The sequence below is a fragment of the Gekko japonicus genome, unplaced genomic scaffold (assembly GCF_001447785.1).
Source record: "Gekko japonicus isolate JY-2015 unplaced genomic scaffold, Gekko_japonicus_V1.1 scaffold1477, whole genome shotgun sequence".
Taxonomy (NCBI): Eukaryota; Metazoa; Chordata; class Lepidosauria; order Squamata; family Gekkonidae; genus Gekko; species Gekko japonicus.
The window spans coordinates 389,098-408,060 of record NW_015161995.1 but is presented as its reverse complement, the minus strand read 5'-3'; the positions used below and the strand labels follow the sequence as shown (position 1 = coordinate 408,060).

Below are 18,963 nucleotides of genomic sequence, written 5' to 3'. Positions count from 1 at the left end.
TGCAACGGGACAACAGCAGCACATCTTTAGCAGCTAGATGAGATTAGAAAAGGGGCTTTCCTGCCTCACACATGTTTACCTGCTACCCTATGTCACCCTCTCTTAGCCCGGAAATGTGTGCTATAAGGATATAGAAACGACAGTGCTTAGAAAATGTTTAGGGTATGCCCCCTCCTCAGCACTAGGTTTCCAAAACCAACTCTCCATACCCTTAGCTCAGACAGCTAGAGAGATGGTGGCGGCGCGCTCATGACCAAGTAACAAGAGCATCCTATAGAACGTTTATGAGATCCTATGAGATGGCAGTCAAAGCTGCAACGCTGCATCTGCTAGCTCACGCCTGGCACAATTATTTAGAACCATTCGGTCGTTAACAGAGCTGCCACAGGGCAGACTAAATTCTAGGGAATTGGATATTGGCTGCGAGGCTTTTGCGAGCTATTTTGCAGATAAAGTTCTGCTACTCCACCATGACCTCCCCGCCACAGTTGAGATAGTGAGCGAAATCGAGGCCCCATGCATTCCTTCTAGATTATTTCAGTCCACTCAGTCTTGAGGGAGTCGACAAATTGCTCTCAACTGTACGCCCAACCACATGCAGCCTTGATCCATGCCCCTCATGGCTTATAAAAGCTGACCATGAGGGATTACGAGGTGCCCTCAGGGAGATTATCAACAAGTCCTTTGCTGAGGGGCTGTTCCCGGGGGCACTCAAGGAAGCGATGGTCCGCCCTCTCCTGAAAAAAACATAATTAGATCCAGGCAAATTAGCCAACTATCGACCAGCCTCCAATTTGCCCTATTTGGGCAAATTACTTGAGAGAGTGGTGGCGATTCAGTTGCAGAGCTTTATGAATGACACTTCCATGCTAGACCCGTTTCAGTCCGGCTTCCAGCCAGGTCATAGGACGGAGACGATTCTGGTCGCCCTCACAGACGACCTCCGGAGGCATCTGGATTGAGGCGGCATGGCGGTACTGGTGCTGTTGGACCTGTCGGTGGTGTTCGACATGGTCAACCACCAGTTACTGATCCACCACCTCGCTGACACTGGGATCCAGGGGCTTGCTTTGCAATGGCTCATCTCCTTTCTCCAAGGTTGGGGACAGAGGGTGGCATTAGGGGGCAGATGTCCCAGAGGTACCCACTTGTCTGTGGGGTTCCTCAGGGGGCAGTGCTATCTCCAGTGTTATTTAACATCTACATGTGCCCCCTTGCCCAGATTGTTCTGAGGCATAAGCTAGGGTGTCATCAATATGCTGATGACACCCAGCTATATCTGCTGTTGGGCGGGCGGTCCGGCTCTACCCCTGATGACCTGGAGCAGGCGCTTCAGGATGTTGCGGGCTGGCTTAGACTGAGCTGATTGAAATTGAATCCAACGAAGATGGAAGTCCTGTGCCTAGGTCGGAGCGGGTCGGAGGTAGGGATCCCACTACCCCCCTTCGGTGGGGTACCATTGGTGCCAGCACCGAGGGTTAGGAATTTGGGAGTGCTCCTGGATGCCGCCTTATCAATGGAAGCCCAGGTAGCAGCCACTGCCAAGGTAGCCTTTTACCATCTATGGCTGATAAGGCAGTTGGTTCCCTTCCTCAGACGCAAAGACCTGGCAACAGTGATCCATGCTATGGCCACCTCAAGATTAGACTACTGCAACACTCTCTACATGGGGCTGCCCTTGTCTCAGATTCGGAAACTGCAGCTAGTGCAAAATGCAGTGGCCAGGCTGCTGATGGGTCTCTCTATAAGGGACCACATCCAGCACTGCACTGGCTGCCGATAGTTTACCAGGTCCGTTTCAAGGTGCTGGTGTTGACCTTTAAAGCCCTATATGGTCAGGGGCCTATGTACTTAAGGGGACCGCCTTTCCCCATATGTTCCCCAGAGAGCGCTGAGGTCGGGGCTACAAAATCGCCTGGCTCTTTCTGGCCTGAAAGATGCCAGATTGGCTACCACCAGAGCCAGGGCCTTTTCCATGGTGGCCTAACACTGGTGGAATGAGCTCCCAAAGGACATCAGGGCCCTGCGGGACCTCTTACAGTTCCACAGGGCCTGTAAAACAGAGCTCTTCCACCAGGCTTTCGATTAGAAGCCGCCACCAATGTATTGAATCATTGGAACATCTATGGCCCTTGATATACCACTGGTTATATTTGCAGTGGACCATCTACTGAAGATCGCCATCATTTGTATTTATAGTATTTTAGTACTGTATGCTATTTTAACTAATTTATTGTACTTATTGTTTTATGTTATTGTGATTGTTGTACACCGCCTTGAGCCAGCTTGTCCGGCAAGGCAGGATAGAAATTAGAGTAGTAGTAGTAGTAGTAGTAGTAGTAGTAGTAGTAGTAGTAGTAGTAGTAATAATAATAATAATAATAATAATAATAATAATAATAATAATAATAGTGGTGGTGGTGGTGATAATACACCATGAAAAGCCTTCCAGATAAGAAGATGTAGCTTCCACAAGAGCTTCTACCCATCATCACTTCAGATTCACAGGTTCCCTCAGGCAGACCTCATATACAGAGGTGCAAGATTGTATTCTAGTAACACTTTAAAGACTAAGATTTTCAGGGTCTAAGGTTTGGAGAGTCAAGCTTTGACTCTTGAAAGCTCATAGTCTGGAAATGTTGCTGGTCTCTAAGGTGGTGCTGGACTTGAATCTTACTCCTCTACTGCAGACTTGCAAGGCTACCCACCTGAAACTTTAGAAAGATGGCGACTCTGATGCTCTGCAATTGTGGTAAGAGGCAGGATAACAATTATAATATTTATAAGCATTTATTGTTATATCTCAAACAGATTACAATCACTTTATGATGAGGGGTTTGTGTGAAGGTCTGAAGCTGCAAGCCACAAACCACTCTTACCAGAAATGTTCTACTAAAATCTCTGGATGTGCTTTGAGGCTGTTGCAAAATGGTTATTTGCAACTGGTTGCCTCAGAAATTACATCTTAAAATTCTGCATTATAAAGAGACTCGGATATTTGGGTTATTGCTGGGGAAATATCTGATTAAAAGAAGGGACCAAATGTAGTATAAAGAATGTCCTGTGCTGTTGTAAGTGTTAAGTAGGCATTCCAGTTTCAGAGGCTTTAATCTATGGGAGTGAGTTGCTAGAGTTCACATTGGGATTTTTCTTGCAATAATACAGACAGGCAATTGACCAGTTTCTTGATTCTGTATTCCACTACCCAAAGGTGTCTCAGAGCGGCTTACAAACTCCTTTCCCTTCCCCTCCCCACAACAGACACCCTGTGAGGTGGGTGGGGTGAGGGAACTCTGACACAAACTGCTCTTTTTCAAGGACATCTGTGCCAGAGCTTGTGACTGACCCAAAGTCACATCAGCAGGTCCAAGTGGAGGAGTGGGGAATCAAACTCGGTTCTCCCAGATTAGAGTCCGCACACTTAACCACTACACCAAACTGGCTTTCTTCTTGATTCTGTATTCATCTGATGAAGAAAGTTATCCAAACAGGATGAATACCAGATTCCTGTAATGCCATCAGGTGCATATCTCCAATACAGGCCTGTGTGGTTTGTTACAGCATGTGATCCACCCATTCCTCCATTCCTTGCCCTGGGTAGTCCAGGCTAGCCTGACCTCATCAGATCTCAGAAGCTAAGCAGGGTCAACCCTGGCTAGTATCTGGATGGGAGACCTCTAAGGAATACCAGGGTCATGATATGGATGCAGGCAATGGCAAACCACCTCTGAGTGTCTCTTGTCTAGAAAACCCACAGCATCACCATACGTTAGCTGTGATTTGATGGCACTTTCCATACACACACCCCAATAACTTGTCATCATACGTATATTAGTTGGACTGCTTTTTGTTTACTTTTAATGGAATGAATTTATAAGCATACTCTTTATTTGTGTGTTGTTTTTTTGCAGTGTGATGCTTTTATAGGATTTTGTATTTTAGCTTATAGAATCCCTGGACATGCTGCAAGTCTATTCTAAAACAATTATTTGCAACTGGTTGTTTAAGAAATCAAAATTTTAAATCCTACTTTATAAAAGTCCCATGTGTTTGGATTAGTGCCTGAGAGACATCTGATTAACTGAGGAGTTTAACTGTTTGTAGGTATTATGCTCTGAAATCTCATCTCATCTCCTGCTTCACCACTCTCTGTGTGTACTCAACAAAGCATGATGAAAAGTCCTGGGGAAACTTTCCCATTTTGCAATATATTTTGGTTGATCTTTGAAAAAGGTTTTACTCGACTGTTTTGAATTTTTTTTCTATGAATGAACCACACAGTCTTTGTGCATTATTCAAATCAGGAACTCTGAAGAACTAGCCAATGAGAACAGAAAGTTTGAAAGCAATCTTTATGGCTACTGCTGCTCTAAACTTCAGTTGATGATTGGGAAGTCCCTGTTTTTGTTTTACACATCCTCAGAAGAGTGGATTTGGCTTGGGGACCGCATACCTTCAGGACTGCCTACTCCTGTATAAATCTCCCCAAACACTCTGGTCATCTTCAGAAGCCCTGCTTCAGGTTCCCCACCCTCTGACGCTAGATGGGTGGCAACCTGTGAGAGGGTCTTTTTGGTTATGGCACCCAGACTTTGGAATTCCCTCCCCAGAGAGCTTCAGTTGTCTCCTTCTTCTGCTAATGGGTGAAGACCTTTTGTTTGTGTTCTTCTGGCCCTCCTCCCTATTTGTGTGTCTCTGTTGATATGTTTTAATTGTTTAAAGTGTTTTATCAAAATTAAAACAGCATATCTATCTTTCTGTCTGTTTAAATGCTGTCTTAAATTTTGATTGTTTGCTACTTTGGGGGCCCTAAATTGGGTAGAAGGGAGGCATATAAATGTTTTAAATGAATGAATACATAAATAAAAAGAAAGTGGTGAGGCCCCCACTCAACAAAATTTGTGGAGATCATTGTTTGTTCCATCTATACTTGTGGAAATTTATATCTGCATATGCTCAGTGGCTCTGTTATTGACTTCATATGATTCACAATGGACATTAGAAATGGGTTATGGGATGGCAGCTTTGGTTTAAAATATTATGTTTGTTCCCCTGATCAAGGATGACAAACATGGTCTGTAGGCCTTATCAGTCCCCTGAAGGGTTTCCAAGGGACCTTGCAACAGCCTTACCTGCTTCCCACACAAATTATGAAACCATCTGCCAGGATGGCATGTAGATCTGATACTCCTATACTTGACTTTGGGGAGATAGGAATGTTCAATACTGTGATCTCTAGAGAAGCCATGATAAGAACATAAGAGAAGCCAATGTTGGATCAGGCCAATGGCCCATCCAGTCCAACACTTTGTCACACAGCGACAAAAAATTCCAGGTGCCATCAGGAGGTCCACCTACTAATGCTTAAGGACAGAAAACTTGCCAGAAGAGCAGGGAACGTTTATAAACATTAGGCTGTAATTAATTTATAGTTTCATAGCAGATTCAGGTGGCATTGACCATTACAGTGCACAATTAAAGGCACAGCCTGGGAGTACCTGTTTGTGGCATCCCAAGTTTGACACTTCTGACCTGATAGCAGTCAAAGCAGAAAAAAACCAGCCATCTTATCCAATAACAATGCCTTTGCTTTTGGTAAGATGACTCAGGAATAATGTACCAGCAGATTGTGGGTTTTTTCTTTCGCCCACGTCTGCCGCCTGCTGCTGCTATCATTAGGCCTTAAACCTGTCATTCCTGTCAGAATTTTTTCCCTTCAGATAACACACAAAAATCGCCTTTGGGAGTGTCCGAGGTTTTGGGTAAGCACTTGCAGATGTTGTTAATACAAGAAAGAAAGTCATTTTGAAATAAAAAAACACCCTAAATAGTGGTTTGGATCCAACAGAGCATTTACACAGGTAGAATAATTTCCATCCATGGAGTGCAACTTTCCCCCCCACACACACACACACCACTGTAATTCAAAACTCCCCCATCCGTACACACTTCTGGAGGCATTTTGGGCTACTGAAGGGGAGAGAGTATAAAAGTCATGCTTCTCAGGAGGAAGTTCTTCTGCCCATGAAAACAAAGTTTGGGATCCAAACCAGCATATAAATTTCATATTAGCACAGCAGAGAGATTTAAGCAAGATCCAGTTTGAGTTTTGCCTGTGAAAATGAAGGCTGCGATTCCCACAATGCTTAAGCCAACTCATCTTTCACATTACACCAAACACGGCCATCCTTGCCCCCTCATGGAGACTCGAAAGCCTGTAATCATCTTTTTTTTAAATCTATGAATTATACCTGAAACAGTGTACTGTTTTGTTCTAGAAAGGCCAATTTTATTTTTTTTTGCCATCAAGTCACAGCTGACTTATGGTCAGTGATCCCTCTAAGCTGAGTGTGAGCTAGCTCACAGTTTCTTAGCCTCCGGCTCACACATTTTTGTCTTAGCTCAGGGAGGAGGGCTCCAGAGCAAACTAATTGAAGCAGGAGCCAAACCACTTGCTCACAATTTTAATGCCAGGAGCTCACAAAGTAGAATTTCTGCTCACAAGACTCCACAGTTTAGAGGGAGCATTGCTTATGGTGACCCTGGAGGGTTTTCAAGGCAAGAGATATTTCAGAGGTGGCTTGCCATTGCCTCCCTCTAAGTCATGGCCATGGTATTCCTTGGTGGTCTCCCATCCAAATACTAACCAGGGCCGGCTCTGTTTTGCTTCCAATATATGCCTCTTACTACCCCTCACCTACCCTTGTCCATGAGAGGGAAGCAAGAATAACAATAACAGTAATAACAACAATAATAAATAACAATAGCAATGACGACAATTATTATTGTTGCGGTTGTTAAGAAAATTTATATCCTGCCTTTCTGCCCTTATGAGGGCCACCAAGGTGGCTAACAATTTAAAACAAGGGTGTCAAACGTGCAGCCTGGGGCCTGGATTAGGCCCCAGAGGGCTTCTATCAGGGCCACAGTGGAACTGGCTTTCTTCTGCGTCTTCTTCCAGTTCTGCTGCTGCCGCATCATTGTATGTTTGCAGCTTACAGATACACACCTCAACAGCATACTGAAGATTGCAACAGCACAGACATTTTGATGCAATAATTCAGAGCAAGAGGTGTCAGTTATCAGACACTGTTAAATAAACAAAATATTGCAAGAGTGCTAATGTTTTAAGCATGTTTTTTATTTTAAGTAAAAAAAACCTCCACCTTTGTGTCTTTTATAAAGTTTATATCTCCGCTACCTGGCATTACATTTTACGACACACATGGCCTGACCCAACAAGGTCTCATAACAAATGAGTTTGACACCCCTGATTTAAAACATGCAAGATAAAATTACATTATAAAACAATTAAAATCAACACCCCCCCAAACATACATCATTAAAACAATTTCTAAATGAGTTAATAAAAACATAGTTAATAAAACACATACAAAACCTAAAAGCAATGGTAAAGAAGGTGGGATCATGGAGGGAATGCGAAATGAAACAAAAACAAGTAGGAAACAGAAGGGGAGCCTGGGGGAGAGAAAGCTGAACTCAGAGGGCAGCCACTAGGATTGCCAGTTGTGTGTGTGTGTGTGTGTGTGTGTGTGTGTGTAGGGGGGGTAGCCTGTGCCTTTAACAGAGGATCTGAGGGAAGTTATTAACCAGGTGATGTTATTTACCTCCATGCCAGTAAAAATGTTAGCTGCCCATTTCCACACACCAGCCCTTTATTCAAGGGACAGGATGTTCTTCTCCAAGCACATGGGCAATCCCAGCAGCCACAGATATCTTGGTGCCACCCAGAGGTCATTGCTTCCGGCCGCCCTGCTTCCGGCCCTCATTCAGCCAGGAGGAGGCAGGAGAAGAGGGAGGGTAAGTTGCTTCCTCCCTGCCTCTCCCCACCCCTGCCTGCCTGGGGCCAGGGAGGGCCTTCGCGGGGCTTCCTTGCACTCCCGCCGGCCTTGCAGGTCCACCGCCGGGCCCCTCATGGGGCTCGGCAGTGGAGCTGCAAGGCCGGCGGCGGCGGCCGGGGCTATTGGGGGCGGGGTGTGTGGCCTTATGACACACTTCCGGTGATGTCAGGGGGTGTGGCATATGCTAATGAGTTATGCTAATGAGTTCCCCTAGCTCTTTTTCTACAAAATGACCCCTGGTGCCACCAGAAAAATGGCCAATGGTGACCAGTGTTCCCTCTAAGCTGAGTTAATGTGAGCTAGCTCACAGGGTTTTTTTAGCCTCCAACTCACACATTTTTTTCTTCGCTCAGGAAGGATGGCTCCAGAGCAAACTAATCTACACAGCAGCCAAATCGCTCACTCACAACTTTAATACCGGTGGCTCACAAAGTAGAATTTTTGCTCACAAGACTCCACAGCTTAAGAGGGAGCATTGACGGTGACCTAGTTGGTTCAGGTCCAAAAGTTGAAGGACATTTCATTCAGATTAGCTATCCCTCTGATATCAATCAGTAGAGGTTTGTTCAGGTCACATTTTGATTAATCACATTCGAATTAATCAAATTCACCAGTGTGGTTTAGTGGTTTGACCAGGATCCAGGACAGCCAGTTTCAAATCTCCCTCTGCCATGGAAGCTTGCTGGGTGATCCTGGGCTAGTCATTCTTTTTGAGACTATCTCACAGGGGTGTTGTAGGGCTGATGAAGAGGGGGAGAATGGTGCTGTAAGCTTCTTTAGGCTCCCATTGGGCAGATAAGTGGGGTATAAGCATTGACATTCTGCCTTGAAAGCCCTACGGGGTCACCATATCTCAGCTGTTACTTGATGGCACTTTCCACCACCAAACATTGAAATTATTAAATAAACAAAAGCATCTCTCTGGTCATTTCCAGGGGCCAAGAACCAAAGCTGTTGGACAAGAGAATCCTGGAGGATACTTGGACATTCCACAGAGCAAAGCGTCAGTCAGTCTGACCTGTCTCTCTGACAATCCCAGTGTGGCTGCTAGCTCCGCTTTCCTCCGGATGGTGATGTAGCGGCTGTAGTGAAACTCCTTCTCCAGCTCCAGGCGCTGGTGGTCTGTGTAGACCACACGGTACTTATCTTTCGTCCGGGTTTTCACTGGGGAGACAGACAGTCACAGGTCAGTGTCAGGAAGTACACTGGCAGCATCATTTTCAGGAGGTACCTCTTTCCAGGATATATTTGGAGAGTGTTCCATTTGACTCTAACAAGAGACTAGTAGTCCACAAGAAAAATACCCAGTGGTCTTCAACAGCCAAGGCTTATGGGGGAGGGGAATCAGAGAGGCATGCATTCAGTAGTGTAATTCCTAAACAGAGTTATGCCAAGTCCCTTGCAGACAAATGCCATATGGTCTATACCAGCAGTTCCCAACATTTTTGGTATGATAACCCACAAGTCCAAATTTACTTGTTCTGGTGACCCATCCAAGCTGTCTTGGCACCCTAGGCAAACTATGACCATGGCACCCATGGTTCAGCATTCGGTTTTCTGCCGTGGACAACCAGATGTTTTTGAGAAACCAACAAACATTGCAGAAAGGGTGCAGCTGCCCCCACTATGAATTCCAAGCAAGTGTCATTCTGACATACACAACCTTTGCCTATGGAGGTTACATTCCACCCGCTCCTTCTCCATTATTCTTTCTAATCCCCCCAAGGGTCTAAGAAACTCTAGGACACATCAGGATGCATTTTACTTGATTCTTTATAAATCAATATGCATATGCAGTGAAGAAAAAACACCACCTACTGTGTGACTCAGAAGCTTCTGTTTCCAGAAATCAGGACTCAGATTCCAAAATAGGAAAGAAAGTGAGGGAAAGGGCAGGAGCAGCCTTTCAGGAGGGCTGGACCCTGACTCACTTTTGGGTCCTGACCATAAACACTCCTCTGTGGAATGATCACCGGCTGCAGGAGTTACACCTTTCTAAACCCATTGAGAGCCAGTTTGGTGTAGTGGTTAAGTGCGCAGACTCTAATCTGGGAGAACCGGGTTTGATTCCTCACTCTTCCACTTGCACCTGGCTGGATGACCTTGGGCAAGCCGTAGTTCTGATAAGAGCTGTTCTTGAAAAAGAGCACTTTCTGTAGAGAGCTCTCTCAGCCCCACCTACCTCACAGGGTGTCTGTTGTGGGGAGGGGAAGGGAAAGGAATTTGTAAGCCGCTCTGAGACTCCTTTGGGTAGTGAAGGGCGGGGTATAAATCCAATCTCTTCAATGGATTTAAAAGATATAACTTGGTTCAGGATCACACCGTAGCTCGCCAAGAATTTGCTGTCAACCCAGAGCATTTTCAGCATGTGCTTTTCAGAGACTGGGCTCTTGCTTATATGTTTTTCCCAACAGCAGTTTTGAAGGGTTCCCGCTTCCTCCTCTGTGTTTAAATTATAAGCCCTCCAATGTCTGTCTTGAAGAGGAAGTGCTTTTCAAACAATGCAGGCTTGTAAAAAATAGCCAGCTGCTGGATTTATGACCTCCAAGCTAAACACCCACAGGAACCAATTCAAGTGTGCAGATTGAGAAGGCCTGGGCTGTGTTTTTTATTTTAGGATTTGACACCCTGTAATTAGGCCTGTTATAGATGACATTATAAAATTTTTAATTTATTTGGAAGTAAGCCTCGGTCAAGAGAAAGTGCTAGAAATTTCAATTACATTTGCGTTGAAGACATTTATGTATTATTTGCTTGCTTCATTTATACCCCATCATTCTTCCAAACTGGGACCCAAAGCAGCTTATTGCATTCTCCTCTCCTCCATTTTATCCTCACAACAGTCCAGTGAGGTAGGTTAGGCTGAGAGGGAGCGACTGGCCTAAGTGAATCAGCATGCTTGCACAGCAGCGCAGGGATTCAAATTTGGGTCTGACTCTCTAACCACGAATTACACGAGCGACTGGCCTAAGTGAATCAGCATGCTTGCACAGCAGCGCAGGGATTCAAATTTGGGTCTGACTCTCTAACCACGAATTACACCGGCTCTCCAAGTGGAGATTAGAATCTGAGTCTCTCCAGTCCAAGTCACACGTTTTGATCTTCTCAGTGCAAAAACTGTGGCAAATTGAACCCATAAGGCCCAACCAGTGAGGCCTGAGACAGTCAGCATCGTGTCGTGGGTTATAGTGCCGGACTGGCTCTGGAGAAATGCCCACACGGCCGTGATGCTTCCAGACCGGAGGCCACCCACCGACCTCCGGAAGGCTCATTGTTATGTCATTTTGAGTGTGTTGCAGGGTTTTATTTGAGCAATGTTTTAGAAAGGGCAGCCTAGACATATATTAAGTGGACGGTGGGCTGTATGGCCTGACTCCATACAGCGGAAGCCAACCAAATTTTAATTGCCATTTTCCCCCAAGGCAAAGCCAATGTGTGACTTTCGCTGAAAGCCAGGGGCCCCTTTTGGGTAAAATGAAGACACCCAACAGTCCGTGTAAATATGCACAAGGTTCCTACATGTTAGTCAGCTGCAGGAAACACAGAACGGAGCCTGGGGGCACCTTCAAGACTGTCAGTCTTCCCAAGGGACACAAGGTTATCGCCCGGGCCTTGCAGCCCCACCAGTGATTTTCTCCAAGGGCAGGTCACACACTGCATTGTTCCCAAAGGCAAGCATTTCTACCTTAGACGCGAGCTACTGATTAACGGCAGAAAATGCAGCAAGCAAGGGGGGGGGGGGAGAGAGTCTATCGTAGCTTTTTCAGGACCAAAAAGATACACGGCCTCTTCTAATTGTAAAACAAAAAAAAGAAAAGAAAGGTCAAGAAGGTAGTCCTTTGTATTCCCCTGGAATTTCTAGCATCATAACATGGGCACACAATGGGGGGTTTATGGGTCTTACAGAATGTAAACAGCAAGGCAGCCGCTTTCATGGAAAGAAACAGGGGCTGGCCCTGGATGGCAATGCCTCTGGAGCACACCCCATAACTGCACTGAAAGAGAGTACCTGAATCTGATGGAAGCCAAAAATGGCAAGCAGCCATTTTGGCCCACTAGGGACCCTTTGGAAGAATCAGTTGCAGAATATTGGGACCAGGTAATAAAATAGGATGAAATGTCTCCAAACTCGACACCTTCAGAGAAGATTTTAAACCAAAGGGACTCCCACAAAGAAAACTAGGAGAGGGGGAAATGTTTTGGCAGCAGCAAGACAGCCTGTTATATAGTCTGCAAATGAGATGGAAGAACTGTACAGCTCAACTCCCTACGTGTTTACTTGCAACTAAGGCCCAGGCCTATTGGATGGCCACACTTGGCCCACTTGGTTTTAATGGCTGTTAAAACTAGGAAACCATGGCTTTTCTCCCTTTGAAACAGGCATCTAAAAATAAACAGTAATAATCCAGATTACGGCAAACTGTTGCAGAGCAGAAAAGAGCAGAAAATGCAGCAAATCTTGTTGCTAGAAAACTGAGATTGTATCTTCTGCACCATCTGAAATTACACAAAGGTTTCTTTCGGTGGGCAGCCATGTCCGTCTGAATCAGCAGAACAAAACTGGAGTTCAGTGACACCCTTCAGACCAACAAAGAAGTTTTTTTCAGGGTATATGCATAGGAAAGCTTACCCAGAATAAAATTTAGTAAGTCTTAAAGGTGCCACTGGACTCAGACTTTGTCTGTGGGTTTCTAGTTACTTATGAGAAGTTTCAACAGATTGAAGGTGTTTCCCTCTTTCCTTAGAAAGATAAGGTCCTGTTTAGAAGCAATTAAGATTTTTATTCCAAATGAATGTAGTTAAAATGGAAGTTTTCATTCCATCCACTTTACTGAATGAGCTTTCCCTGTTTTATCTGGGTTGCGGATCTGGATTTTAGTCCTTTTGCCCTGAGCAGCTCAATTTCAGGATGGTTAGAACTGTAGTGTAAGCCATAAGAACAAGGCGCTCTAGCCTAAATTGGAGAGCAATTTTGATGGGAAAATAACATTTAAAATAACTCTTAATGTGAAATAACTGGACTTCAGTGTTCCCTCTAAGCTGAGTTAGTGTGAGCTAGCTCACAGTTTTTTAGCCTCCAGCTCACACATTTTTGTCTTAGCTCAGGAAGGAGGGCTCTAGAGCAAACTAATTTGTGCAGCAGCCAAATCGCTGGCTCACAACTTTAATGCCAGTAGCTCACAAAGTAGAATTTTTGCTCACAAGACTCCACAGTTTAGAAGGAACATTGCTATGGATCTTAAATTCAGGTGAGGGATCCAGTTTGAGATTAACTCCGAAGTCACACCCCAAAACACTTGCTTCCAGCGCTGGCTATTGAGGTGTCCCAGTGTGTTTACAAGTGGCACTACACATTATTGTGTTATTCTGTCCTTATACTGTTGTTTTAAAGTGCGTAATCCGCCCTGAGTCTCGGTGACAAAGGTGGACTTTAATCGAAGCTGAGCAGGGACGGTTGTGGTTAGTATGTGGATCATGGGATACTACCTAAGAAGCCTAGGGTCGCTACTATGCAGAGGCAGGCAATGGAAGACACACCTCTCTGCTCATCTCTTGCCTTGAAAATCCTGCAGGGTCGAAGCAGGGGATGCAACTTGACAGCCAAAAAAAAAAAAAGTAAATAAAACTATTCCCCGAATTTATTTTTCTGCAGAGGGCGGTCACAGAAAGCAGATCTTTTCCAAGGAAATCTGGTCTCGTCTATAACACACCCCTGACCAAATCTGATTCCCATCATTTTAATCTTTTGAAAGATACATTTTGAATGCAATGAATTCGGCGGGTGTTTTTTTTTTTTTTTTTTTTTAAGGCAACCCTATTTCAGCGGGACAAACGGGATCCTTTCCCGCATCCGGTCCGTCTTAGTTTGTCTTGGGGAAGGTGGGGGGTCGGGAGAAAGGCGTCTCCTCCCGGGTTGGGAATCCTGAGCCATTGCGCGACACTTCGTCGCCCGCCTTCCTGGCCAGCCCCCCGGGGCTCGGCGCGCCTCTCGGGCTTCAGGTTGGGCCGGTTCTCTCCCTCCCTGGGCAGGGCGGGGGGGACCGTGGAGGAGGAGGAGGGAAAAAAGGGGCCCCGGCGTCTCCCCACAGCCGGCCAGCCGCGGCGTCCAGGCTGCGACGAAGACCCGGCGGTTCAGAAAGGATCCCCCCGAGCCGCTGAATGGGCCGCACGCCGGTCAACAAGGCCCGACCAGGCGCCCTTATCAAAGCCAACGCCCCGCCTGGACAAACGGCGGCCGGCCCTTTCATCCCCCCCCCCCCAACCAACCCCGCGGCGCTGCATAAGAACAGGAGCCCCGGCGGCGGCAGCATTTGAAAGGAGACGGCCCTGCCCTGCCCCTCCCCTCCTCTCCTCTCCCCTCCTCTCCCAGGAGGATCGCGCTGGGCAGGGGCTGCGGGGGGTGGGAAGAACTGTTACCCGCACCTAAAAAGGGGGGAGGGAGGAGAAGAAACGTTGGATCCCTTTCATCCCGCACCCCAAAGGTGTGGAGGCAACAGGGACGCTCGGAAGTCCCCCGCATCTGCTGGAAATCGACAGCATTCCCCTCCCCCGCGCGTATTTTCAATATCTTCTTCTCCGCCGCATTAAGAGACAAAGAGGGCTCCCTCCTTTCTCAGATCTTGGCATATCACAAGTCACGGACAAGCCAGGTTTCTTCTGAGCATGTGCAAAGCGGGTTTCCCGCACGAAGAAACCGCAGCCGGGCCAACCCAATCTGGGGAGACCGGTACAGCCAGGAGACCCAGTTCCCTGCGCAAAGATGAAACTCCGAAGGGGGGCTGGGCCTAGCCAAGGCCTAGGGGGCGCAGACATTGTTGCCGCCACCCACCCATTTTGTCCTCACGAATGACCCAGCCCTCTCCAGTCCGACACTCCAGCCTCTAGACATGCATAGGATCGCACGGTACAGGGCACTCCCGCCATGGCCTAGTTTTCGGGTTAAAGAACATTAGGCCACCTACAGGTGGCTCAGCGCTCTGATAAGACTGGCGGATCCAAATTTAACATATTTAATATTATCCACCAAGGATCGGGGCCTTTGGGTGTCCTGGCTGGCCGCCATACTTTTCGCTTCAGAAACCAGAGCTTCCGCGGTGCAGCCATTGGACCGTCCAACCAGGATCCAGGAGACCAACCCGGGCTGGAATCCTCACTCTACCTGGGCCCCGCCCACCGGGCGACCCTGAGCCTGTCTGACGTGACGTTACCAGCCTAGCCCACCTCGCCGGGTTGTTGTTGCCAGGATGAAATGAAGGCAGAGAAAACGATGTTGTCACCCCCCCCAAAAAAAAAACCCCTCTAAACAAATAAAGACAATCCAGAAACGGAGCCCAGCCAAGTTTTTGGAGCAGCAGAGCTCCTTGAACTACCAGCCCTAAGAGCGGCTCAGCAGAGATGATCTGAGCCAGACTGGAAAGGGACCGAGGAGTCATCCTTTGTTTGCTGACCCCTCTACCTTTAACACCACGCTGCCCCGCCCGTCTGAAGTCCAACTGGTCAAGCTCTTCTTTAGGTTTCAGACTTCTTTGAATGCCTGCCTGACACGCAGCTGTTACAAACGAAATTGTTCAGCAGGGCATTTTTATAGAGGAAATAGGGCTGCATCGTAACAGATTGCGCCAGGGAAATGCGCTGTGTTTCTGCTTACTAAACCGTGCAGAACATGAAACCAAGTTTTAGTCCGGTGGCACCTTTAAGCCCAACAAAGTTTAATTCTGGGTATAAGAAGCGTGCCTGCACAGGAAAGCTTATACCCAGAATTAAACTTTGTTGGTCTTAAAGGTGCCACCGGACTCAAAATACCAGAACATGGTATTTATTACATATGTCATGATTGAATACTTAGGCTTTGTTCAGACCACAGCTCTGTTTCAAAGGTCTGCAGCCACCTGGTTCTATCGCGCTTCTTATTAAGATGCATCATCCCGTTGATTGCCCTGACGTACACCGCGTCATCCGCCTTGAGCCTCAGTGAGAAAGGCGGACTATAAATACGGTAAAATAAAAGGCGTCGGATTCCGGCCAGACAACAAAGTGACCCGGCCTTAAGGAGCCGGGCAGGGTACAGAGAAGAGAGGCATCCTGGGCTCCAGCCGGCCGGAGCGGCTCCTGAACCAACGTGGATTGTGCGCCAATAAACCCCAACGCGTTTCAAACCTGAACAGGGTCTTAAAAGGGGGAAGGGAAAGGGAGGCGCCGGCCATCTTCTCCGGGGCTGCTGTGGAGGTGGGGGGGGGATCCTTTGGCCCCAGCCAAGAGACCCTGTCTGGGGCTTTCTCGACATGGATCCCAGTTTGGTGTAGTGGTTAAGTGCACGGACTCTAATCTGGGAGAACCGGGTTTGATTCCCCACTCCTCCACATGCACCTGCTGATGTGACCTTGGGTCAGTCACAAGCTCTGGCACAGCTGTCCTTGAAAAAGAGCAGTTTGTGTCAGAGTTCTCTCACCCCACCCACCTCACAGGGTGTCTGTTGTGGGGAGGGGAAGGGAAAGGCATTTGTAAGCCGCTCTGAGACTCCAAGTGAAGGGCGGGATATAAATCCAATCTCTTCTTCTTCTTCTCTTCATCCCTTCTTCCGATTGCGCCATTCCCACAAGCGCCGAGACTCGCAGAGCAGCCCAAGCGCCAGTGACTTCCTCGGGGGCTCTGCAGGTCGCCCGCCGGCCCAGCCCGAAACCTCTTCCCACGCGGCCGCAGCTCCGCCCCGCCCCACCCCCCACCCCCACCCCCAAAGGGAGAGAGAAAGAATAAAAAGAGAGGCCTGGCAGATTTCGGTGTTGACTGCGAACTTTTCGGCGCTGCCCGCCTTTTCCGGCCAGGCCGCAGGGAATACAATAGAGAGGAAGGGGGATATCAAAGGGAGAGGGGTTTAAAGCCCCCTCCCCAAGGACAGAGGGCGGTGGGGGGGGTAGCGGGCCGGCTCCCGGCTGTAGTCCGGAGGCAGATTGACCTCCCAAGGGGAACGGGCCGCCGCCTCTTCTTCTCGGAGGGGGGGGGGCCTTCTCAGCCAAAGAACGCCAACATTCGTAGGGCTGCCCCCACCTGCGTCTAGTACTGACACGAACTGTAAAGTCGCTTCTGCTCCCAAACGGCCCCTTCTTCGCGCACCGACTAGGGAGTGACCCCGGTGGACTCCGGGGCAGGAGGAGCGCGCAGTGCTACCGGGAGGTTAGGCGGACTCTCCTTTGGATCGGGTCTCTTGTCTCTCGATCGGGACTCTCCCGCCTCTCCCTTCTTCGCAGCGCGGAGTCGCCACAGGGAATTGGGGGGGGGGCCTGATCCTGGGAAGCTGATGCTGCCGCAGGGCACTCATCTGAGGCGCATCCTGGATTGTGGCGGAGGAAGCTTCCCGGGGGGGCCTTTCAGTCGCCGCGGCTCACTCCACAGGGCTCCAGACCTCGCCGGCATTTCTCCCGGCTCAGGAGCGGGCTGTCTCTCCGCTCCCCTTCCCCAGGCTGCCGGCGGTGGGAGTCACAGGTTCCAAACAGAGCTGCTTTACTCCAGGAAGTCCCACTGAAGTCGATGGGACTTCGTCCGGGGTGAGCGCGCAGAGGATTGTGATGTCGCCACTGCTAGGGTTGGGGCCTGCAATAAACAGAACTCCACTTGCCTGCCAGATGTGAACCCGCAGAAAGAAGAAAGAGCCCCTGTGCAGGGAGATACGGGCGGGCTTGGGCCTGACGAAATGACACGGATCTCTTTGAATTTTAAGCCCCCTTTGGGTTCCGATCCGAACGACTGGGACCCGCTGCAAAAAGAAGAAGCCCACAGTGCGATTTGCGCGAGGGGCTCTAAGGGCGAGATCCGGTAGGCCGGATCCTTCAGGCCGCCGCAGTCCCGAGCGCTGGAGACGCGACCCCCTGCGAAGGCAAAGCGAGACCGACCCACGCGCGGGCCTGCTGGGACCCCACGGCAAATCTGCCCCGGAAGGACACCCTGCCTCGTTTGGACCGGGTCGTGCTGGAGCGCCTTACCGAGGAGTCCCGCTAGGTCAACGTCGGCGGGCGTCGCTGTCCCCGCTCCCGGGGGGCTGATCGGAATTCACCCAAAGCGCGGCCCGCACTGGCAGGGGAGGCGGCACCAGGCGGCTGCGGCCCCGGCAAGAAAGGTCACCGCCAGCTCCTCCGCCTGCTCCACGCCGCCTCTCGCCCAGGGGAAGAACGAGCCCCCCGGGGGGGCACAGAAAATCCCCCGCCGCTTGCCCCCTCGCTCGGATCTCCCCGGAAGGGGGTGGGGGGGACACCGGCGCCAAGCCCTCGGATCTCTCTTCTCGGCAGCTGTCATTATATTATTATTATTATTATTATTATTATTATTATTATTATTAGCCGGGCCAGAGGATGCGGGGGTGGGTGGGAGATATCCAGGCCTGCGCCCAGTGAGTCAGAAAGCAATGCCAAGCCAACCACACACCGGCCGATGATTTATAGGACTGTAATTGGTTATAAAAATCGTGTAAGTGGCTGTAACCAGGGCCTCGGGCAGCCGCCGGCCGAGGGAGGGGGGGGGGAGAGAAACCACCACTTCCCCGGAGAATGAAACCCGACAGCAGCAGGCCGAGGCGAGAGGGCAGAGGCGGCGGCGGCCCTCTCCAGCCCGCAGCCAGGCACGCGCCAAGCCCTCGCCGCCACTCCCGGCACCAGGGCAGACTAGGGGCTCGCCCGGCCGATTCTCAGGAGGTTCCGGCCTAGAGCCTGAGAAAGGGCTTCAAAAGGGAAGTGATGGAGGTGGGGGGGGGGTCTCTCTGGCAGGTAGGAGCCGACGGGATCCAATTTCAAACACAAAACAAAACCCTGCGCGTAGAAAACTAGCAAGTCAGACAGTAAGTGAGAGCTCTTCTCCTGGATACGCTGGTCCTCTGTGAGAGGGGCTCCCACCTGACTTAGGCTCACCTGCCTCCATCTTAGGGTGCTCGGCTGCATTTCGGAGAGACAGCGGTGGCCTACCTGTGCCCAGGCCTGTAGCTACAATGGACACATCTGAGCCCCCGGCCGTCAATAGAAGAGTGCTTAGGATGGCACGAGCCAAGTCTCCTGGCCACACTCTCCAGGAGGTTCTCCAGCAAAAGTAGAATCTGAACGGGAGTCGCGCAAAAACA

General features: G+C 49.1%; 1 protein-coding gene across 1 annotated transcript in view; it reads right to left on the bottom strand.

The window, feature by feature from the left end:
* Positions 1 to 18,963, bottom strand: part of CDX2 (caudal type homeobox 2) — a 24,791-nt gene that overhangs the window by 2,283 nt on the left and 3,545 nt on the right. Inside the window, exon 2 of the mRNA XM_015405406.1 lies at positions 8,881 to 9,026. Coding sequence (XP_015260892.1) covers positions 8,881 to 9,026 — 146 coding nt within the window. The remainder of the gene's footprint in view (positions 1 to 8,880; positions 9,027 to 18,963) is intronic.